Source organism: Diadema antillarum, unplaced genomic scaffold (genome assembly GCF_040938485.1).
Source record: "Diadema antillarum isolate AM-2024a unplaced genomic scaffold, OU_Dant_1.0 seq00002299_RagTag, whole genome shotgun sequence".
In the NCBI taxonomy this organism is placed as follows: domain Eukaryota; kingdom Metazoa; phylum Echinodermata; class Echinoidea; order Diadematoida; family Diadematidae; genus Diadema; species Diadema antillarum.
The window spans coordinates 52,164-75,307 of NW_027272921.1; the positions used below are offsets into that span (position 1 = coordinate 52,164).

Consider the following 23,144-nt stretch of genomic DNA (forward strand, 5'->3'; position numbering starts at 1 on the left):
CCATAGCTCCAACTGCTGCATTATACCGACCCCAACCCCTGCAGTTTCTCTTTTGTTCTGTTTTGTTTATGCTTATGTTTTTTTCTAATTAAACAAAAAAAATAAAAAATAATAATAATAATAATACCGACAACAACAACATTTCAAGACTGCGCTGTAGAAATTAACTCGGCGCAGCGAAACGTACTAGTAAGCCCAAGTGCGAACTCAAAATCAAGTCATTCCCTGTGGTTCATTCATTTCACCACTGGTTTAAGCGATACTGCAATTATATCATAACGGGTATATACAGCTGGCCTGCTGGGCTTGCGTCAAATCAAGCAACACTAGGGAGCTTTAGATTTTAGACGCGCGGACGTTCAAAGGGAAAAAAAAAAAACATGTTCTGAGCGTGCGCAAAAGCGCGGGTCAAGTTGACGCACGCTCAGAACATGTTTTTCCCCCTCTGAACGTCCGCGCGTCTAAATAGCGGGGTGACGGTATCGTGGAAGGGACGAAAGTTGGGTGCGAACGGAACAGCGCTCGTCGGACGGTATCCAAGGAAACACCACAACAGATGGACACACGGCGGTATGGTGAAGTGCAGACGAAAAAAAGAGAGACAGAGAGAGAAAATGATAGACGAGGTGCACTCCACTTCCCTCTCTGGTTCCTTGTGACAAATGACCCTCTCAGGGTCTGAAGTTCGACAGTTATTATCTAAACCAATATGGCAAACTATCGAAATGCTTTACGTTTGCTTTGCAATATACTACGTCATAGAAAAGCGGGCAAATCGGATCTGGGAAGTGTTCATGATTTAGCATTGAGATTTGTTTACAGAAGTATATTATATAGATACTGATCGTCCTCTTTCACTTTGGCATTGCATCGTTATGCCCCTCTTCTCTAAACAGCAATGCTTGAACTAACGAAATTAGGAATTTACCAAGCAAAGTAAAATGTGCAAAGAGTTTGAGTTAATATTGCCTGAAGAATGTTAAGATTAGTTCAGTTTGTTAAAAGAACATTTGTAATAAAATGTACGAGTGATTCCCTAAACATTGCATCACAAAACAAGGTAGTAGTTTAAAACCTTATCTCTTTTCCTTTATAGTACCCACGTATAAGCATCAATTTTTCAAAGTGCTTCACAAATTCAAAAGGCTGGCTATTTATCCTTTCAGTCACAGCCCGCTAACTGGAATTGTGGGCAAGTGGCGTGCGCTTCGTGTTGTTGAGTGGTCTCATTCGAGTCTTCGCAAGCGGATGTGCCAGTTGGTTACTACGGCATTCATCATAGGGGGATTTGATTGATTGACAGCGCGCGATACAGTTGGCTGAGTAGCACAATTGCAAACTGATGATAAATTACCAGAACGCCTCCTTCATGAAAAGCAACAATCAAAACTGAAGGACCGGGATTGATTGTCATTCCCCCCCCCCCCCCCCTTGTATCAGTCTAAATCATTACTGTGCATTAATATAACATATTTGATGACGACATGGTGCGTCAGAATTTTCAATCAATGATTCTACGAAAGCTGCTCCGCATTTATCAAAACTACAACATAAACGCAAACAAACAAACAAAAAACAGCAAAGAAACAGCTGAATATTTAAAATACTTATTTCGGAAGATCGGAGTTTGACGTAAATTGACATTTCACAGCCTTGATCTCAATGCATAATAACAAAGCATAAAAACAAATATCAATAATACAAAGATACATACAAACATACATACATACATACATACATTCACACAAAACAACACATGCACATAATAAAGGAGTGGAAGCAAGACTTGGCACAGTTTTTTTTTCTTCTGACATTAATGTGGTATCATCAAGTCTGGTCATACTCAAACTCTTAGGACACCTAATAATACGTTTTATGACTTGTATAAATTTCTTTCGAATTGTTCAACAACAGTGAACAATATGAATTGACAAATGTATACTTTGTTGGTATATTTGTCGAACAGTTTGCTTGATGGAAATAAAACTAGAATTTAATTGTTTTTCTAAACACATCATAATGAGTCTTGGTGCGTCAATCATTAACAGGCTCACCTGATGATGATACCATTCTCCACCGAGAAGCTGTCGGTGGGAAGACCGGCGATGTTCCAGGCTCGTATCTGGACCTGGTCTCCCAGTGTGCTACTCAGGGAGAACTCCTTAGACGTTGGGATTCCCACCGTTTGCACCTCTTGGAACCAGTCCTTGATTTGGTCCTGATAGGAGTGTGAGAGAGACGGGGACAGAGAGATAATCATACGTAAAATATCAAGAACAATGCAATCACCAAGCCGTCGAAATGAACATAATAATAATGGCTACGCTCACACCAATAATAACGAAAATGTAATCATTCTGTAATCATTATCACTACGAGTATGAGAATAATAATTAATAGCAGGACAAGAAGTATAATAATCATCACTTCCATCGTGACTGACACACCGTACAGGATACACGGTATATTTCGCGGTGCCTTTATTTTTGCGAATTTCAGAAATACATGCTTTTCCTATTTAACACGAAGGTGTTGTATATCATTTCCAAGGTGGAACAACGCGAGATGTTAGAGGGATATTAATAATTCTTTTTTTCTCATTAGGTCGGTGTTGTACTTGATCGTGAATTCAACCGTTCTCGAAAATGTTTTGCAATTTTGAATTAGTACGCAAAATATCACACCTGCGAAGTTTAGAATACTGTATATACAGTAGTAGAGACGATCAGTAGTTCAATTCGCTGTGATATTTATCAAGATTGTCGGTTCGTCCCCTTACTGAAACATCAGTGTTTTGAAAAAAAGCAAAACTACTGCAAGAGTTTAAATTCGAGCGAAAGTATCTACGTCTGTGATGACAGCGATACGGAAGATAGTGAGATGGAATTCGCTTGAATGAAACTATCGCACAGAAGACAGTAAACCGACATCGGTAACCACGGGCAACCAATCAAAAAAAAAAATGGAGATTCTGTCGTATATACTGCGTGAGAATGTTTTCTTGGGATGAACGGAAATGGGGGATTTCGGCATATCTTGTTAAATTGATTTATAGGACATCATTCAACAATGTATCGTTGTGATCCCAGAACTGCGTATGCTGTGCCTATAAAATGTATCATGTTTCCATCGGCAAACGAGTGTGATTTGACTCCATAATGACGTAATAGTCAAAAGAGCGGATGAGCAGGAACATAAAATATCAAGCATTACGTGCAGGCGGGAAAAAATTGGTCGGCTGTCTATCGGAATTACGTTGTCGCAGCGTTCGCTGTTTAGACTTTTGATGGTTTTGTTTTTCTATTTCATGTTTGATTATGCATTCAGCAAACCAATCGGATTGCCCCCAAATCGTTGTGAATGAGGTTGGGAGAGCCCACGATCGCACGCTACACGGGAAGTGCACGCGCGCAATTCACAGCAAAGGGAGGTATCACGCAGCCCCGAGTCCTATTCTTATTAAGTGTTATGTTAGTTTTGTTGGGCTCGCGTCATAACGCACACATCCGTGATACCTCTCAGCAATAACACTGCTGTCTCCGAACTCGAATCGATGAGGTGGGAGGAAATGAACGGCGCACTTGAGCTGAATTTAATCACGACCCTTTCATTCGGTGGAGAAGAGTTTGTGAAGCTCAGCAGATAACATGTGAGAGTCGTATGAAGTCTCGCAATTAACTTTGTTCTGGCTATATCGTGGATGTGCATGGGTGGCGTCACAACAGAATGTTTTTTTTTTACCTGTTTTTAATGTGTACCAACCGGTGACTGTTCACAAGACGATCGCGACGGTGAATTTCATGACTTCCATAAATTCCATGCGAGCCAAGAAGAGTGAACATCGTTGTCCTGATTAGTGAACAATTCTAACATCGCCTCAACACGGCAATCGCGACTACTGTGGCGGGGACTTGCACATACAGGACGTACTGGTGATGGATTTATCATGAAAGCAAACATCACTGTATTACCGTGCATTCCTCGGCATTCCCGTGTATTCCCGTTCAATCGTTGCATTGAAAGCCTCTACACTTCTGTAGTTGAATAAAAGCCGCCGATACAGCGTTGTCACCTGGTTCATTCCAGGGCATCAACCGAGACTAAGTAATATCAAGTAAGAATATCGCGTGACCACCTTCAAAGGCAAGGGTCAAGAAGGCGCTATAACAGCTCGTGGGGGAAAAAATCGCGAGAAAACCAAGATACCAGCCCATCCACCCATCCCCTTTACCATCATTATACACATTTTGTAAATAACACGAAATCGTGCTCGGAGGAACATTAGGGAAATGTTACGACACTCTAAAGCACCGCGCTCTTAGAAATCAGAAGGCGTGACGTCGGAGGGATGTTTCTCGACAGAGATAAAACCATAAGATGCACGACTTTGTACCCTGCGATGGTATGATGCTGGAGCGTCAATGTGATAACTGACAACATCTCAAGTGGAAAGCCTCAAGTGTTTTAATGTCACGACATCCAACGTTTAAAATCCGACTCATCTCATCACATTAATTCAATACTGCATCAAAACAGCACACGAGCCACGCCGCACATCGTTTGAAGGGCAACGAAATATTCACACTTGGCTTGACTTCATAAGCAAATTGATTCAACACCGGTGCAAAAGTTGATTCTGATCTCGTTTCATCGATGACGAAAAATAAACGCAGAGGATGCCTACGTTACCAAGCACTATCGGGATGACGGCGGGGAACGCCACCTCTACAACCACGGCGTATGAGTTTGTCCCGCACGCTGGCATAATCCTTGAATCAGCGTTTCTCGCGCTCGTATCGGTGCTGGGCACATTCGGAAACATCTTGGTCATACTTGCCGTGTGCAAGTCCCCGTCACTGAGGACGCGAAGCAATGCGTTCATCGTGCTGCTGGCCACAACGGACCTCATCACCACGGGGACTCTCACACCCTTCTTCATCCTCACATTGCTACGAGGGAGGTGGCCCTACGCGGAAATCTACTGTAAGGTCATTGGCTACATGGCACTGATTTGTTTAGCCCTTTCTGTCCTGATGCTGTGCGTGATAGCGATCACAAGGTACATTGCTGTCACAAGACCCAGGCATCAATTCCTAAAGCAATGTAACCACTGGGTTTTGCTGTGCACATTCAGTTTTCTGGCTTGCGCAGCAATTTTCATAGTGATCATGCCGGAAGTAGTTAACTTTGGGGAAGTTGGATACAATTCCGACTTGGGCCACTGCTCCATGGTATGCGAGGGAAAGGACTGGTGGTTCTGCGCCGTGCTTTTTTTGTCGGGCGTCATTACAACGATGGCAATCTTGCCAATGTATTACGCTCTCACTCTCTGGGTGGTGCGGAAGAGCCGAATGACCGTTGCTGCAATCAACCGCAACGAACGAATGTCCACTAATGCCAACTCCAATGCGCTTAACAACATTAATCGAATACCAAAACTGAGCCGAGAGGAAATACGTCTGACAAAGAAATTGATGATGTTGTTCCTGATATTTTTCATATGTTGGTTCCCATACTCTATTGTCATCCTGGGCGACCGGCACGGTATCATGCCGACGCCCTTGCACCGCTTCACGAACCTCTTCATGTGGCTGAACTCCTGCCTAAACCCCTACCTCTACGCCTGGATGATGCGGTCGTTCCGGAAGGCGTACAAGGATGTCACGAAGTTTGAGAAGTGGCGCAAGTATCTCCCTTGCCCGAAAATCCGTGATGAGAGTGATCCCGCGACGTCGGTTGTCATGACACGAGGAGGGGCTTTGTAACACAGTGGGGAGGATCTAACCCATCTGGTGAGCCACAAGTGCCCTAAAACGACCATAGCTTTCGCATCCTTGAATCATGGTGCATAGAACGACAGGATATAAGCAATTTGTAACTCAGTAGAGCACGCATGAAAATACGGGACCGTAAGACTTAACACAATGTACTTTCTATACTACTGAGTGAAATGACTTGCTGACTTCGATCCTCCCGTAGTCTTTCATATTAGACCGATGTCTTTCACGCCAAACGCAAGTCGAAAGCGGAAGGACTGTTCATCCTTTGATTGAATTGTACTGGCAAACAGGACAGGGCATCAAAGTGAAATATGTAAATGGGTACTTATCAGTTATTATGGTATTATGGAACTGCAGTAATTGCTAATTCAACCTTAATAAGAATACATTTTGTCTGTACTGATTTACAGAAAATTTTCACGCAAAGATGGCGGTTCCATGATGACCGAATTGGACGGGGGGGGGGGGGGGGAGCGAGTCCTGGTAAGAATAAATGTTGCAAAGACGACGAGGAAGGTGTTTGGTTTAATTTAATGATAATCAATATTATTCACCTATGTCTGTATTCATTTCCACTAGATGCACTGACGGATGACAAAGCAAAATAGTAGGTTACGCCTTTGTCATATTTTTTTTTTCGCTTATACCGATCACAATTACAAAAAGTGAACCTTGTCATTCCACCGGTCAAATTATGTTGACGTTTATCATCTCTTTAACGCTTTCACTGCTAACCACTTGAAAGCAAAATATATCATAGAATTGGTTCGAATACTGCAATCATCACGACAAAAAAGAAGAAGATATAGTTACTGTACACTATCAATAATTCACAGATATTTCCTTTGATAGCTTCGGATTTCACAAAACGGTTTACCTTTAAAACCAACGTTCATCCTTGAAGTACAGGAGCAGGCGCGTTGGAGGCGGGGTTGGGTTTAACAAGGGTCGGCTTTTGAATTAATTGCACTTCATTTTTCCCCTTTTCCTCTTTATAGGCACGCGAACTTGACAGATCATTAGGGTAACCTTAATGACCATTTACGAGTTAATATTTCAAGTTCTAAGGGGCACTTTGATGTCGGCAAGCAATGCGGACAATTAACGACGAGTGGTGTTTGCACAGGAACAGGTGTATTTTCCTTGGAACTTTCTCACAGAGGGGTACTAGCGATTTCAAGCAGCCGAAGCCTGCATTATGAAGCTCTAACAATAGATGGAGCTGAGGGGAAAAAAAAGAAGAAAAAGAGAATAATTCTTCCTTGACCAGGGGAGTTCTATATGGATAACTCGAAATCCTTTAGATTTCATTCACCATTTCTCTTGGTAAAACAGATGTTAGAAGCTGTCAGTGGCAAATAAAACGGACAAATGACTAAAGAATGTGGTAATAATAAATACGAAAAAAAAAATCTGCGATCTTGTAAGACACAAAAGTGTATTTGTGTGACCGCAAGCACTAATGCCAACAAAGCATGAAAAATGCAAGGGACGAGTGCCTTTATTTTCGTGTGTCGTGTCGTGAAACAGTACAGCAAAAATGTAAAAGTCTGCTTTCTGCTTCAAAGAAATTAATCATTTGGATACCAAACTGTAGAAGAGGATATGAATTCAAACCCGACACATTATTAGGTCTATTGTCACCTTTGTACGCCATTTGCATTTGTGTTCGCTCTTTTCGGTTTCATGAGAATTATGCAAAATGTATAGATATTCAAAAGCTTGTTTAATTTTACGACTTTCAGTATTACTGTCCGTCCCGTTCAGTCTCCATATAAAGTAGCAGTGAACGCGGCGCAAAGTTTCACTGTGATCACCAGTATATTTACCGGAACAATGCATGTCGGTAAGACCTATTCGCTCGTAAAATGTCATCCCCATGTTCCAATGCGCTTTGAATCGCAAACACATTCCAAGTTTATTACGTTCACTTCAGTAAAAACTACTTGGTATAGTAGAGTACAACAAAAGCCGGAGATTAATCAAACTCGGATAATCTGATGAAGAAATTAATTGGCTTTCAAATATCGCAAATTTATCAAACGACTCACACGCAGGTGTTATAAGCTGATGACGTCATGGTGTCTCGAGTCTCATTGTCACCTGCACAGTAATACTCATCGGCTCCTTTGCCATAAATCGAAAGCCAATAATCATAATGATATACGGATAATCAATTGCATCGAATGAATACTGGCAATTTTTCACTGATGATATCAGTATTTTTCTAATTAAACCCTAAATGTAGACGGTTTAGTCTGGCCAATTTTTTTTATTATAATTATTGTTTACATTTTGCGTACATAACAATACTCACTATTGATTATACGGATTCAAATTTTTACAGTGGTTGTTTCTATCCCAAACTCACATTTTGGAACTATTTTAAAGCACTAATGCTGGGTTTTTGTTTCATCTGCAAATGGTAAACAATGCCCGAAAGGTACGATGAAAATTAACTTCCAATGTTTATCTATGTCTTCATGATTCAGTAGTCTTAGTGGCATTCATGTATTCAAGTTGACAGAGGTTAGTTACATTGATACCTCTTATTTGAAGACTCATTGTAATGCTGGGAGTGTGGGTAAGTTAATGAGGTACATGTAGATAGATTATTGACTGAAATTGACTATTTTATGAATATTTAACATTTAAGTCCTACGACCCGATAGTAGGGAGTTTTCCATCTGCGACGCGAACGCTAAGATGACGCCTCTTCCCCCGGGATGGACAATGGTAACAAACTGTCTCACGCATGTGCACAACAATATTTTGTGCCTAATAGCGTCGTCTTTAGCGTTCGCGTCGCACATTTAAAGCTCGCTTTTATGACAGTTGTCGTAGTTGTGAAGCGTCTGAAATCTGTACTTCCTCTGATTTATGTATATTGATCATGGTGGATTGTATAGCAATTCACAATTTGGTGAAAAAGTGTGTATTTTGAATGTTCAAATCGTTCCTATTAACATGTCCTATTCGATGACTGACTTCTAACATGATTTTGTTGACTGGATTTCACCCTATTTTATCGAAGTCCACTAAAATATTGTGTGGCTCCTGATTCAAGTCTTATACCCACTACTATTGTTCTTGATAAAATTGTAATGTTATCCGAGGCTTGTCCATCACAGCAACAACTAATGCAATTTGGACTACTATAACACGTATTGCTATGTATCAACTAGAAGCAGATATACAACTGTTATGAGGTATTGAGAGGCAACTGTAACTAAATTTTGAATACAGTATGTGAACTGGTCGGAGTATGGATGAGATCGACACAGACAGATTAGAATCGGCATGGTATTGATACCATTATTATATACAGTCCTGTTTAAAGGAAGGAGTCAGCAACTTTTGCTTTGCTCACTCCGTTGTTAATAAAGATACTGGAGTGGATTGGTTTTACTTCTCAGATGTTGCTGAAGATTCCTGCATTTCTTTGTTGTTCAATGTTTCTCGGGGTGTGTGTTTTTCTTTTAATCTCTTTTTCTTCACTTGTTCTTGTTTCATGTAAAGTGGAGGACTGTAGGGGAGTGTCGTTCACGCGTCTGCTATCAACATTCTGGGAGAGTGTAACCGAGCGCATTGAGAGACGCAGAGTTCGGGCGCGTGCGCCAGAGTATACAATAGAGAGCTTTAGATTATGCGACGCGGACGTTGATTGCACTGGCCGTTCTCCTCTCTCTTCCTGCGTCATCTTGCAAAGTAGCTATAGATGACGCGAAGACCGAGGGCACAGCCCATAAAAAGTAAAATGGCGCCCCCATGAGATCATTGCGTCAAGTTGCTCTCTGCGGTGTGAATTTGAGCGGATGCAAAAATAGCCCAGTACGACCGTGAAAACTTAAGCGACGGGAAGTCGATTTCTCATAAGCAAATGTGCGCATGCGCAGAACAATTTTCCCCCTCTGAACGTCCGCGTCGCGAAAATCTAAAGCTCCCTAATATCATTGTGTGTTCAGCTAATAGGATGAAGCCAATCGATGTTGCCACCAGTGTACGATAGCAAGAGACGAGGCCATGTAAGAATGCAGGGTGATAATTTTCTTCGCTTTTTTTTCTTTCGATGCACTTGCAATCAATAAATTCATTTCTTCGCTAATTTCACTCTAGACATGAAATTTCCAAACTTGATTTATAAGGTTTAAAAAAAAAAGTTTCAAAAATTAGATAAAACGATATATGACAATGAACATAATGATAAATGGGTAAATACATAACGGACTATCTACAGATCGACCTCGATTATCCGGCCATGTCGGGACCGGCGCTCATCCGGATAAGCGAATTGGCCGGATAGCTGCCGTCCAAGCTGCCGTCCCAGTGCACTGAGTGGCAGCTAGGCAGGTAGCGTACCCCGCAACGGTGGTGTAATCTATGCTAGCCTGCGCAAAATTGTAGTCCCTTCTTCACAAAAATAAAGTATATCTTTATGTGAAAATCATACATGTTTTTCCTCATTAGATATGGAGAAACCTATCATGCACATCTTATGAAATTAGTGAAATAGATCCATGAAAAGATGTTAAAGTCACTGTTTTTTTCTCAATTTTTGGATGAAAAAAAAAAGGTCCTTCACTGCGTGAACGCGTCCGGATAATAGAGATTTCCGGTTAAAAGGAGGTCGGATAATCGAGGTCGAACTGCTATATGGTACCAACATGATGGTGTGCGTGCGTAAATGTACAACGTACGACGTCTGATATAATTGTATATGTATAGCCTACTATGACTATCACGACTACAATTACGAACGTGTATCACAATTTCTTTTAATATAGAAGTGTTTCGTTAGCCGCTTGTCCCGCCTTCACAATCTAAGCAATCCTGATATAACTGATTCAGAAATTGAAAAAAAAAAGTTCTACATAGTATAGACTAATGCTATCATGTCTGCCATTACTACTTTAATTTTCGAGATCCTATTTCTACTCTTCAGCAGTCGTGTATTCTCCAAACTCTCAGCTCCTTGTCGGATTTCCGTTCGCAGAGCTGGAATTACAGTCCTACTTTACACCGAGAAGACGGTTCTCGGTGAGTTTTCATTGAATGTGTGTGCAACTTGTACAGCAACAACGAAAAAAAAAAAAACCCACACAAACAAAAAACACGCACTTAACACCACCCGAAGTCACGACACAATCTGTATTTGCGGAGCGCAAATGGATTACCGTAGATTGCTGTAATACATCGCCGCAGTCGCCTACAACACATTTACGTGATGAATGCGAACTCATCTATATTTTTTGAACTCCATCAAAATGAATAAATAATACCAAACTTTGAACACACGCGGAGTAATGAAACACTTCCTATTATGAGCTGAGCTGCATGTATGAAAAAGAATTGTCAAATCACATATGCAGCGTATCAGATTATAAAGTGTCGTGGCTTCTGACGTGTTTCCTTGGTGTTAATGGTATAACCTTCCCACCTGCAACAGTAATGCAATTATTTCAATGAATTCTGAGGTTAATGCGATCAGGCTCAACGCAGTGGATCACGAATGAATCGTATTCGGCAATTCCCCTTGAAATATGGATTTCCATGAACAAAGAGTGGGAGATATTTTAACATTAGCCTCTGTTAGCTCCTTCTTTTCTTCTTTTGCATTAGAGTACGCCTTCGTATAATGCTGGTTCGTCCGTTCAGCCGAATCTCTGCACCCATTTGAAATGGAGTTACTTGATACACATAACGACATTATCAAGCCTAGTATTAGTGGGCACTGTGGCATTGGCGGTAAAAAAAGAATGCGATTCGGAATCGTTTGATATAACACAGATATTGCGATCGGCCTGGAACCAAGGCCCCCCTTTTCCCCAGGAAAAGGAGAGGAAACAGAGAAACAAAGAGGGAAAAAAAAAACCGCGAGAATTTACAAGCCACTTCGGAGATATAAAGTATCTCATGTGTACATGGGTACAAATGACCTTTCATTTTCCTCGGTTGGTTAGGCACTTCACTCAATTTAAAGCGACATATAATTCATCAGTTTGACCAACATAGCAATTTATGCAAATTGTATTCAAACAAAGAATGAACCTGCGTAGATCACGTGACCAGAACCGTTCGTCAATCAACACTTTGCGAAGCATCCATTTCATTGTGCTATATTGAATGCATTAACATCTTTTATTTTTTTTATTTTGTTGTTGTTGTTGTTGTTGCTTTGCCAAATACCAGGCTTGCTGTGAGGTGGATGTACTGGAAGGCACCATTAAGAAGGATTACATGAACAAACATTACTTCACAGAATTAAGTACAACTTAGTGGATTTAAAAACCAACCTGTCTCTCAGTACAAATGACCTTTTTCTGCTCATGCGCAAACTGGAACCTTGAACTGGCTTATCGGTGGTTAACATTTAATCCTTTTTGTGCTAATGAACCAAATATGCACATATTCCACACATATATCTACGTTCAGGAAACCAATGTCGCACACTGAGGGTTGATAGTCCCATCCTGACTGCCAGAAGTAATGCGCAGAGCGTAATCTTCGGTTTTGTTTTGTTTTGTTTTGTTCTTTTTTGTATTGTGTGTTCGTTGGTGCAAGTGTTGTGGTTGGGGGGGGGGGGGTGCAAAAAAAAAGAAAATGGGGACGTAAGCTTTACATTTTTTTTTTGTCCCTCTATCTTTCTCCGTCTCCAAATGTGACAAGCTGTGAAGGACGCAAATGAAGTTTACTGAACATTGCGTGCGAGGACAACAACATGTTTGGACATTTATCAGCTAATTTCACGCTGTTGATCAAACACACAAAGGGGGTAAAACAAACGTGTTCATTCGACAGATAACGTTCGGTAAATCTGACCAAGAAGATATAATCAGCTACCCTGATCATGTTTACATGTTACTTATCGGGAGCGGCAGATTGCTAAAAATGCACCGGACCCGCCAAAGGTGTATATTATAGCGTATGGTGCTCCTACTGGGACATCCTACGCGACTATCGACGTGATCTCTCATCGAGCAGAGGCAATTACATTCACCCACACAATAACATTCACCACATATCTGAAAATATACGAGCTTCCACGGCAAAGAAAACAACTAAAACCACAACAAACACAAAAACGATGATAAGACGGGCACACGTATTATTTCCAATACGCACAGGGGAACGAGGTCACCAATTACACTCGCGCAAATCCACAGATCTCTATGTGGCATGGAAGAAAAAAAAAATCTATGAGTGACGATGCAATAAAACCGTTAACAGTTTAGACAGTTACGTTGACGTCTGTTTCTTCGTGGAGGGACATAAGAGATCTTTTGCGTTGTCATTGATTCAGTCATCAGCGTAATTAATTTTCTTTCACGGCATGCCGCCATATACGTAAGGTGCTGTGCAAGTAAATCTTAATTCGCCTTGGAACGCCGTGACATTTATCGCCCCGCCACGGGGCCACAGTTCAAAAAATTAATATCAGAACAATATCCATACGCGAATCTTTAATCATAATACAACGTCCTTTACTACGACTGCTAAATCGTAGCGACGACAGCTGTATCTATACTAATATAAATCAAATCTTTATTGACATATATGTCATATACAACCATATAAGCTCCACGGTACCAAGTAGCTACGAAAATCCGATGCAAATGACTCAAATGCCTCTTATAAATTCAACAGTTCCCCGAGACAAAGGAATCGAAGAAGAAAATGAGTTTTGCTGAACATCCAAGGACAAGAACAAAAAGACGAGCGATGAAGTATCAAAAGCTTTTCTGAAATGACAAATCATTTTTTATTTCGACCTGTAAAGTATAAGAAATAAATTCAGAGGTACACCGTGGGGTGGACATATTTTGGCAGATGATCTCGCCGAGACTTCTTCATTACGCCGCGACAACCGGTGACCGACGGGGCTTTTCTTTTCGGCTTTTCTCCTCTCTCTCTTTTTTTTTTCCTGTATACCACCGGCTTCTACGTTTGCGCTCTCCACGCGTGCCGTAGCCACGGCAGAAACGATCAAAGATCACCGCAAAGGCTATCTACTGAAAAGAGCATAATCAGGGAGGTGGAAGAAACTTCCACCTCCCTGGCATAATTAAGCAGTACCGGGCAGTTGGGCATTAAGATAAAAATACATGTATATCTTCCAGGTGCCAATTCCCGTCGAGCTAGCCCGCCGCGAAGACGCGGGGAATTCTCCGTCTGACATTTCGCGAGAGGCGCAGTATACGCAGGCCACATCTTGATCCATCAAGTCGGCGGACGAGGCACTCGCGACCCTGGCAACGCTTTGACGCAGGTGTCGAGCTCCAGCCACTTAACATTTCGAGTGATTTCTCGAGGGCTCTATACTACTTTGTAGCTGAACAACTGGATACTTTGTGAGTGTAATATTGTGTACGGTCACAAAAATCATGGTAGGCAACACTTCTTTCTTCTTTCTGTTTTTTTTTTTTCGCTTGTCCTGCCGTTGTACGTAACTTTTTGAAAGTGATTCAAATCGCCGTACTTGGACTCCAGAGTTAAACAGGATCCCGTCTCAGACTGTGTGAGGTGCATTCTTAGGAGGGGTGCACAACTGGTATAAAGATGAACCGCAAGTAGTCATACATGTTTGGTTACCTTAAAGCACTATCGAAGGAAATGCTGAACAAGACAGTGCCTCATCTACGAATCAAAATTGATCGCGTGATCAAGTTTACGTCACAAAACTTGCGAATGTAATCGATGCCGTGAATAGTTGATGCAATAAATGCGGGTGAGAGACAAATAATGTCTTGCAATGACATTCATCCACCCTAAAATTGAAAGGAATCATAAACGACACTTTTCGTATTTTCCTGGCGGTGTTTCAAACGATCACAATGCCTGGCTCAACTGCGTTGAGAATTTCATAGCTTGGCTGCGTTGGCAAAAATAATTGGGAAATAAAGACGAACAACCAATAGAGAACAGAGGCAAAAATGGCGCTTCCCTCTGGTCAGAACGCGTCTGGAGTGCCCGAGGAATCGTCGGACGGACCTTCAACATCTGAGATCCTGGAGACTGTTTTCCTCGCCCTGGTGTGCGTAGTCGGCACGGTGGGTAATCTCCTGGTCATCCTTGCCATCGGGACCACCCGCGCACTCCAGGTCCGTCACAATATCTTCATGGTGCACCTGGCCGTCGTCGATCTCATCACTGCGGCGGTGCTCGCTCCTTTCTTTATGTTCAGCCTCGTTAACGGCGGGTGGCCGTTGGACGACAAAGCTTGCCTCGCCATCGGCTACCTGACCACCATCTGTCTGACGATATCTGGAATGACCGTCAACGGGATCGCTGTCTGCAGAGCCGTCACTGTCATCTACACCAATCCAGTCGAGCGGAGTCGCAAACTAACCCGGGTGATTCTTATGATTTCAGTCGTGCTCGTAGCGCTGGTCGCCGTCGTCGTGACACTGCCGACCGCATTCGGGATCGGAGCCGTGGGCTACAATGAGCACCTCGGACACTGCTCAGTCAAGTACACCAACACTTCTGAGTGGTACTACTGCGCCATTCTTTTTCTCATCGGACTGGTCACCACTCTGACGGTGGTTCCGGTCAGCTACGGCCTGATCTTTATGGCCTTTCACAAGAGCCGGATGACCGTTGAGAATATGTCACTCGCGAGTCGGACCAACCCCGACAGCAAGGCTCGCCGCAGCGACAAAAGAGTTGGACCGCCGAAGCAGCTCTCTGATAGGAAACTCTTGAGCCGCGACGAAATCCGACTGACCAGGAACCTCCTCTTGCTCTACGGCGTTTTCCTCCTCTGCTGGATTCCTTACACATCGGTGTTGCTGGCCGACAGGAACCTAACGAAGACGTACGCAGTGCACCGAGCGACAAACATTTTTCTGTGGCTGAACTCGTGTTTGAACCCACTGCTGTATGCCTTGATGATACGAAGCTTCCGACAGGCGTACAAAAGGATGCTTTGCAAAGTATTTTGTGGGAAGGGGACATCTTGTATCAAGTAGACAGGGTGTGACCGGAAGACCAAGATCCTTACACAAAAATGTCCTTCATACTTACCCAGTTTATACCAGACACTATTGTTTGCTTGGTTTCTTTTGAGGGCTGTCCTTGACAAAAGATGATCTTATTGCGTATATATTATTGGGCAAGGCTTGAATACATGCATGACGGGTATTTCATATGTTTATCCAAAAAGTTGCAACTGCTGTGAACATATTGATTGGTGCGTCTATCTATCTATCTATCTCTCTCTCTTTCTTTCTTTCTTTCCATCTATCAATCTATCTAATTCTTCCTGTTCATTACAGATTGCAGCATACTTAAGTATGTGGATCCAACTTCTAGTGATTCTGTCTAGGAATTTGTTTTATTTGTTTGTTTGTTTGCCTTTCTTTGCGTCATAGTGGGCCACTGACAATCTGCGTTGATCATGACACTAGTATATATATGATCGATTTCTTCCTAGAAATCACAGTCCTGAATGTGAAACAAAGAGGGAAAGATAGAGGGAGTGTGCAATGGAAAACGGAAAGAACACGGTCAACCAGTATCTTTTTCAAACACTGATGTTACTGACTGATGTTCACTAATGTTACGTGCAGTGCTATAAAGTAACTTTCGATGCTTACATCCGCGTGACATTAACGGCGTGATAGCGAACAACGGATATCTTTCAAAATTTTGCCTACGCAATCGCAATAAAAAAAGTTTGACATGCATTATGCCACGGCTCGACATGAGCGGTGCCCCGAGGTCCCTAAAAATTGATGTCGGGCCACCTAATTCCCAAAAAAGCTTATCCTTTAGTGGTCCAATCGTGTAGCTGAAATTCAAAATTAGATTATATATTTCTTCTATTTCGGGCCACCAAAGTCTTCAATTTGTATATATTAGAGGACCGAACGGGCCACCGGAGAAAACAAAAATGTTTAATATCGAGCCCTGGTTGGGCACTTTACCCAATTGAGAGATATCGGTTGCCAAAAGTCAAGATATCCAAAGGATTCTTGGGATACACACTGCTCAGACTGCATCCCGTTCACTGATGAGCCGGATGATTGGGGTTCTAGCTCCTGTCTACAGATGGCCCGAAAATTTTGTGCATGGACTCCAAAACATAGATGTCCGCAGCATGAATGACACATTACCGTTTAATATGTCATCGACGTACGAATGTGATATGAACTAATTTTGTCTGTGAAACACCATTATGAGAAATACATCATTGCAGTAAAAAAAATTCGTTGTTGTTGTTTTATCATCGCTGAGATATCCAAATCAAGAAGTGTTTTATTCACTTTACACATGTACTGTATGTATTCTTTGCCGTCAACTCTAGCTAAAACCATCCCGTTAGCATGAGCTGGTATGTTTGTCGTCGACCAGTTTGTCATTTTCTTCATGATAACGGAGATATGGTAATCATTTCAACATATTTAGATATGACGACATCATTGGCAAAAACAACAACCACGAAATCGCTTCTGTAGATACGTCTCATGAAGGTATATAGCGCAATGATGTATAGGCAATCCACTTAATATCGATGAATACATGAGATAAAATAAAAACATTAAAATATTGCTGTTGCGGTTGGAAATATTTAATTCATACTCGAATTGGTGTCAAGGTAAATGACCAAACATTTCGCCTGATTAAGGGGCGATGAAATAGTGTTAAGTCTAAATTATTAATTTCATACGACGCGTTGTTTGTGGTGGTTGAGTATAGAAGCAAAGTGTATCCATGCATTGGCGACCACACATGTACCAAAGACGCCATGCACTTGAAGCGTAATCGCTGTATCTAGGGGGAAAGAATCTATGTCCATATACCGTTTTCGACACTGGCGACTGATGCGGGGGGAGACGTTAAGAGTTTTGTCAACATTTGCGTAGGCTGGACGACCCCGGGAAGATTTGTATACTTATTACCTTGCAAATTACAGCACGAACTTTACACGTAATTACATAATCGAGATATATACGTCTTAAACTGTGATTCCTGCACCCGTTAACTAAAATAGTTTGCTGATGGACATGTGACCAAACAAGGTGGAGGGGGTAATTTACGATCTAGCAAACCTCGAGTGACATATCATACTGTAGTGTTTCATTGCCCACTGGAAGTCCTCTGCTTCATAAATGAGTTTGCCCAATTGTATCATGCATCACTTCTTCAGACGTATATTACGACGTTTTTTGGCTTTGCCCATGATGAGGAGTTAACCGTATGTATAAGAAACTCGTGATATTTGCAGTGACAAAAAAAAAAAGAGAGAAAGAAATATTTTTGAAAAGTGCTGCTGCATCCATCTACAAACATCTCTATCGCTTTCATATCTAAATGTCAAGGATACCGGCTGTCCATCAAAGCAAATTGTGCAGTAAAAATAAAAATGTGAAGGGTCCATTACTCTTAGATTTGATATTGCATTTTTTCTGGTCTTTCTTCGCAATGCATCCAGTTTCGGGTTATACACTGTACTGTCTTTCCTAAAGTATTGTATCAAAGTGCAGTAAATTTATACAAAGAGCATTATTATTTTTTTTCCCAGTTAGTGACTATCAAAGAGAATGAACAATTCTATTTCTACCCAACACTTATCAGTTACAAGAATTGCTCTTGATGTTAATACTTTCTTTCATCATGTGTTCATCGTTTTACAATCGTAATAAGAAATTATTGATAAAATTGTGCATTACTTGTGATGCTACAAGTCAGAAAAAGATGCAGATCATTTGCTGTAATATTTGCACAAAGGGACCAATAAAAAGAAACTGGATTAGAATAACATACTATTTGCCAAAACATCTAAACTTCAAATCATAACTATGGTCCCTATGGAAGAGCTGTATATTTTTACGTGTAACGCATATACCATACTCACTGTAACATGATCACAAGTTTAAACGGTAATATAGGAGATATTGTAACATCAAATTAAGATTTAAATGAATGTTCAACAATCCTGGCTCCTCTGCTGTAATATATTGGACAAGATATTTCATATCTAGGACTAATTCTGGTTCTTTTCATTGAATTAGCTAATGGCAATAAAATTCTTATTGGACAAAGATGATAACGGTGGTTGGGTACAGAAGTTGTATATAAAAATCTGTCATATGGCACATGCAAGCTTAATTTATTATACAATTATCCAAATGGGGATCGAGTCACAATGGGAAACGGCAAACAAGCATGAATAAGAAATGGCATTGAAAATCGCTTTTGATTTGCCAGCCACCAGTTTGGTTTGTTTGTGTAACCATAGCAACATACACAACTCATCTAATTTTTCCCCTCTGAAGAATACTTCTATAGCGGTCTAAGAGGAGGGACCTTGGGCAAAATCACATACAGATCTTGACAAGAAATTTTAGCCAGGTTTCTGTTTTTCTTTTACTTGTATTTTTTTAATTTTTTGGTTCCTGCAAGTCATGGAATATTCAAGGCACCATTAAATGAGAAACCTGAGCTGCCGACCACAAGAGAACAAAATGCCGTTTATATTGACACAAAAAAAGCTGCCACAGATCGTAACTCTACTTTGTGTGTGTGTGTGTGTGTGTGTGTGTGTGTGTTGTGTGTGTTGTGTGTGTGCGTAGTGTGTTCGCTGTGCGTTCTGGGATGTACAATTTATGGGACGTAAAATCATTTGTTCTACGTACAATGATGTGTACAATGTACGTGTGTATGAACAATGCACAAAGAGGTCCATTACATTTGATGATGGGAACTTTGGTCTGTCTTTTCTCCAAACCCTCTCCATAATAAACAATCACACATATTATTCATTATGGATATTTCTCTCCACAAAAGCAAATGCATAATGACCATGAGGATAACGTGCTGTTATGATAACAGTTGACTACATCTGTATGTATCAAGTGTAATTGGTAGCAGCAGCTGGACTTTGTCTCTTGTTGAAAATACAAGAATTAAACGATTCAGAAAACCTGAAGAGCATTGAATTCTTTTTTCCCAGCAGAAAGCTATTATATCCTGTTTCATACCTGCCAACCCTGAGACTTAATAAATCTGAAAAAACAAAGAAAAATTAATTAAAAATCTGAACTTTAGTTAATTTCATATACACGTATTTTACTATTAACAGATATTCAAAAAAAAAATCAGAACACACTGAAATTAATGCATTTCCTTTCAGTGAAAAATCTGAATATTCAGATTAAAATGGAACACTTGGCAGGTACGCTGTTTTCATTAAGTCACAGTCATTTCACTGATATTCAATGATATATGACTTTGTAAATCATGTAATATATGAATATATTCTTCTAAACCCCCTGAACCATTCTTCATGGCATTTCTGTAGATCAGATTATTACTATGTATGTTACAAAAAAAGAGTGAGATTTGAGGGGTGAAATGTAATCTGCAGTCTCTGATTAAAATTTCAAAAATAGGTAAAGAGGTTTTTTCTTCTTAAAAAAAAAGAAGACAATCTAATAAACAGCAAATTGCAAATTTCATTCAATTCTTGTTTTGGGTTGCTGTTGTTTTTTTCTATATGAGGTGCCTGTTTACTATTTCCTCATGATGAAACAAAATACAAATACAAAGTTAGTTAGTTGCTCTAAGGAAGCACATAATACATTGTGGTCTTCATCCATCAATTCAATTGCCAAGAACCCATTTGTCCACACCATCCACTCGTAAACACTTTTTTCCCACGAGGTATTCCATTTGCACACAAATTCTCTGATACAGACAGTACGTGGCTGCACATTTGGTGAGCTTGTCAAACACAGCTAAATCCATTACAATTCAGTTCTGCTGTCAAACATTTGATACGATAAAAGAAAATAATAGCAAACAGTAAAAATATGGAAATATGGGGAAAAATCAGGTGTAAATGAAGAAAATAAAGTCCACAGGGGAAAAAAAAAAATGGTACATGTACTATTCATGATGGATGAGGTTTCTATCTAGATATGGATATAAGATTATGTGTCGTGTGCCCAGAAGAATTATGCAAATGTACGCATTTCAAGGAAGATGTGCCCAGAAGGACGACGCAAATGCTGGAGAGGCTTGTAGGTATAACGTGCGCCTCACGTGCGTTCGCATCATTCTTCCGGGCACACAATGTTTGGCTAATCAGGACCCACAAAAAGCATGTAAGGCACTAGCAATTATTAATGCATACCCTATCTTGTTAAGTGAGCAGTACAGAATCAAACTTCTTCCCCCAACACAGATTGAATTCAATACATGGTGGGTGAATTAGTAACCACTGGTGGCTTTTATGGTTCCCAGAGTAAACATTGAAGAAGTCAGCCATGTTAACAATGGATTTCCTTGGATTGATACAAGATTGCACCATTCCATTTAATCAGCTTTGAATTTCACCTTCATGTTAGCACAGCTTCTATTTTAGCCACACTTGTCTACTGTGCTCCTGCCTCATGTGCAAAGATTATTCTAATGGCTAAGTAGGTACTGCTGCTATTAAACTTGGCAATTCATTACTAAGTGACAAATGGCAAGTGTTAAAATCCCCCTCTACGCTGAATTTTAATTGATCAAATCAGCACGGTGACAGATTGTTCTCGCCTGGCAGTCGTCGCTTGCCTTGTTATCTCTTCATTACCCCACACCTTAGCTGATCTTTGAAGGGATATGACATAGAAAGGGAGGCGTTACAAGAAAAAGCTTAATCAGAGTAATTGGACGCACGCCTCATCATTTTAAGGATGGATCCATGGGTGCCTCGCAATCACACCTGAGGTGAAAGGCGAATGATTTTTCATCAAACTAATCTTGCGGGCTGTGTTTGCTCTGAATATTAAAGACCAGATTGCATTCACTGGGATGTGATGACGGCGAGGAAGACAATGTACAACTTTTCGACGACCACAAGATGAAACCAGCACGTAAAGTGCTCTACACAACCCTTCATGTACAGGTGTACATGCAGTGTTTCACAACCTATTAAACATTTCTCAGTATATGTCAATAAAAACATGAGCATATACAGTACCATGATTCTTTTCATAAATGATACATACACAGCTATTGGGTTTGTTGTATCGTAGCTGTCTATAACCTATGTACGGCCATTTGATTTCTTGATTAGCACAACCTTCACTGGTTTAGTTGCACATAATGCTTGTCTCCATAAAAAAAAATAAGACAACATCATATAGCATGTGATAGCCTCTGAAAGTATACATATTTTGATAAATCAGATCGCATCTCTCTAACAGTTTAGCACTTGTGCTCCATGCGTTTAAGTTCTGCTCCGCAAGTGCTGGTACTGGTGTGTATACGCTCTATCTATACTCGTACGTTTTTACAAATGATATCAAGATTCCATGTTGATCGGTTAGCGGGCCGGAGGCAGCTGATTGCAAATTGCATATAACACTATAATCGTTAAAGATGTATTTGGAAAACAATATTGGTAGCGCGATCGTTCGATAGAAAGAACCGAGTGATGGACTTGTCTATTTAAAGCATTTTTGTTTTTGTAATACTCTTTAAAATTTACATTTAAATCCAAATAGATAAGAATCACAGTGATAAAAAATTCCAGTATTTTGCAAAGGGCATGTCTCAAGTATATTAGAACACCACATATAGCAAACATAATACTCAGGGTATTGGTACACTTTAATGCTTTAAATTATGATAACACTTTGACAATGTACAGCACAACTTTATTACAAGTAATCAGGCCAGAAAGACTTTACATCTTTTTTTTTTTTTTTTTTTTTGCTTGAAGGAGAGTATATTAGTGCATAAAAAATATTAAATGGACTCACACACACACACACACAAACACACACACTCTCTCTCTCTCTTACTCTCTCTTTCCATAGCTTTATGACCAATCTTTTGACTTGCCTCAGCTTCACAAGAGCAGTAAGCCCTATTTTCAGATATTTTGGCATGCAATGCGAAAGTAATGATTACCATAATTTTTTATCAACGTTACTAACGCACATATGCTGGGTGTACATGTATAAATTACAGAATCAGAAATTCTCCAGTGCAAAAAACTTTCATGAATTTTGTGAGGAGCCAAGATTCACATAAGTGAAATGCACATAAACGATTTTTCCTACCTAATACATTAAATGCCCGTGGCAGTTTGCCAAAGTTTCATGTCACGAAAAAAGGCTGTCTGCTCCAATTCGTGAAAGTTTCAAGCCGCAAATGATTCTGATTTTACAGCATGATATACATAATAACTATTCCATTCTCTTGTATTATCCTGTTTTTTTCACAGCATTATGAAAACTTTCCCCCAATTTTGGACACAAGCCTTCTGAAAAACAATGTGTGTGCACGTTCAGGTCACCGGGTCACGTTGTTTACTCAGCTCACGCTTGAACGGAGATAACAAAGAGACCGGGGGTTTCCATTATCAAA

The 23,144-nt window shown here is 40.6% G+C and overlaps 3 protein-coding genes across 3 annotated transcripts in view; 2 read left to right on the plus strand and 1 right to left on the minus strand.

The window, feature by feature from the left end:
• The window catches only part of LOC139714501 (dynein axonemal heavy chain 7-like), a 136,827-nt gene that overhangs the window by 41,565 nt on the left and 72,118 nt on the right, over positions 1-23,144 (minus strand). Inside the window, exon 56 of the mRNA XM_071626208.1 lies at positions 2,055-2,218. Within this exon, the coding sequence (XP_071482309.1) occupies positions 2,055-2,218 (164 nt within the window). The remainder of the gene's footprint in view (positions 1-2,054; positions 2,219-23,144) is intronic.
• On the plus strand, positions 4,704-5,765 carry LOC139714503 (G-protein coupled receptor moody-like). Its single transcript, XM_071626210.1, has one exon. The coding sequence runs from the start codon at positions 4,704-4,706 to the stop codon at positions 5,763-5,765; it is 1,062 nt and encodes a 353-aa protein (XP_071482311.1).
• LOC139714505 (melatonin receptor type 1A-like) lies at positions 14,711-15,748 on the plus strand. The gene has a single exon (XM_071626213.1). The coding sequence runs from the start codon at positions 14,711-14,713 to the stop codon at positions 15,746-15,748; it is 1,038 nt and encodes a 345-aa protein (XP_071482314.1).

Excerpts from the sequence above, each read along its gene's own strand:
- LOC139714503 (XM_071626210.1), top strand. The coding sequence starts at position 4,704 with ATGACGGCGGGGAACGCCACCTCTACAACCACGGCGTATGAGTTTGTC.
- LOC139714505 (XM_071626213.1), top strand. The coding sequence starts at position 14,711 with ATGGCGCTTCCCTCTGGTCAGAACGCGTCTGGAGTGCCCGAGGAATCG.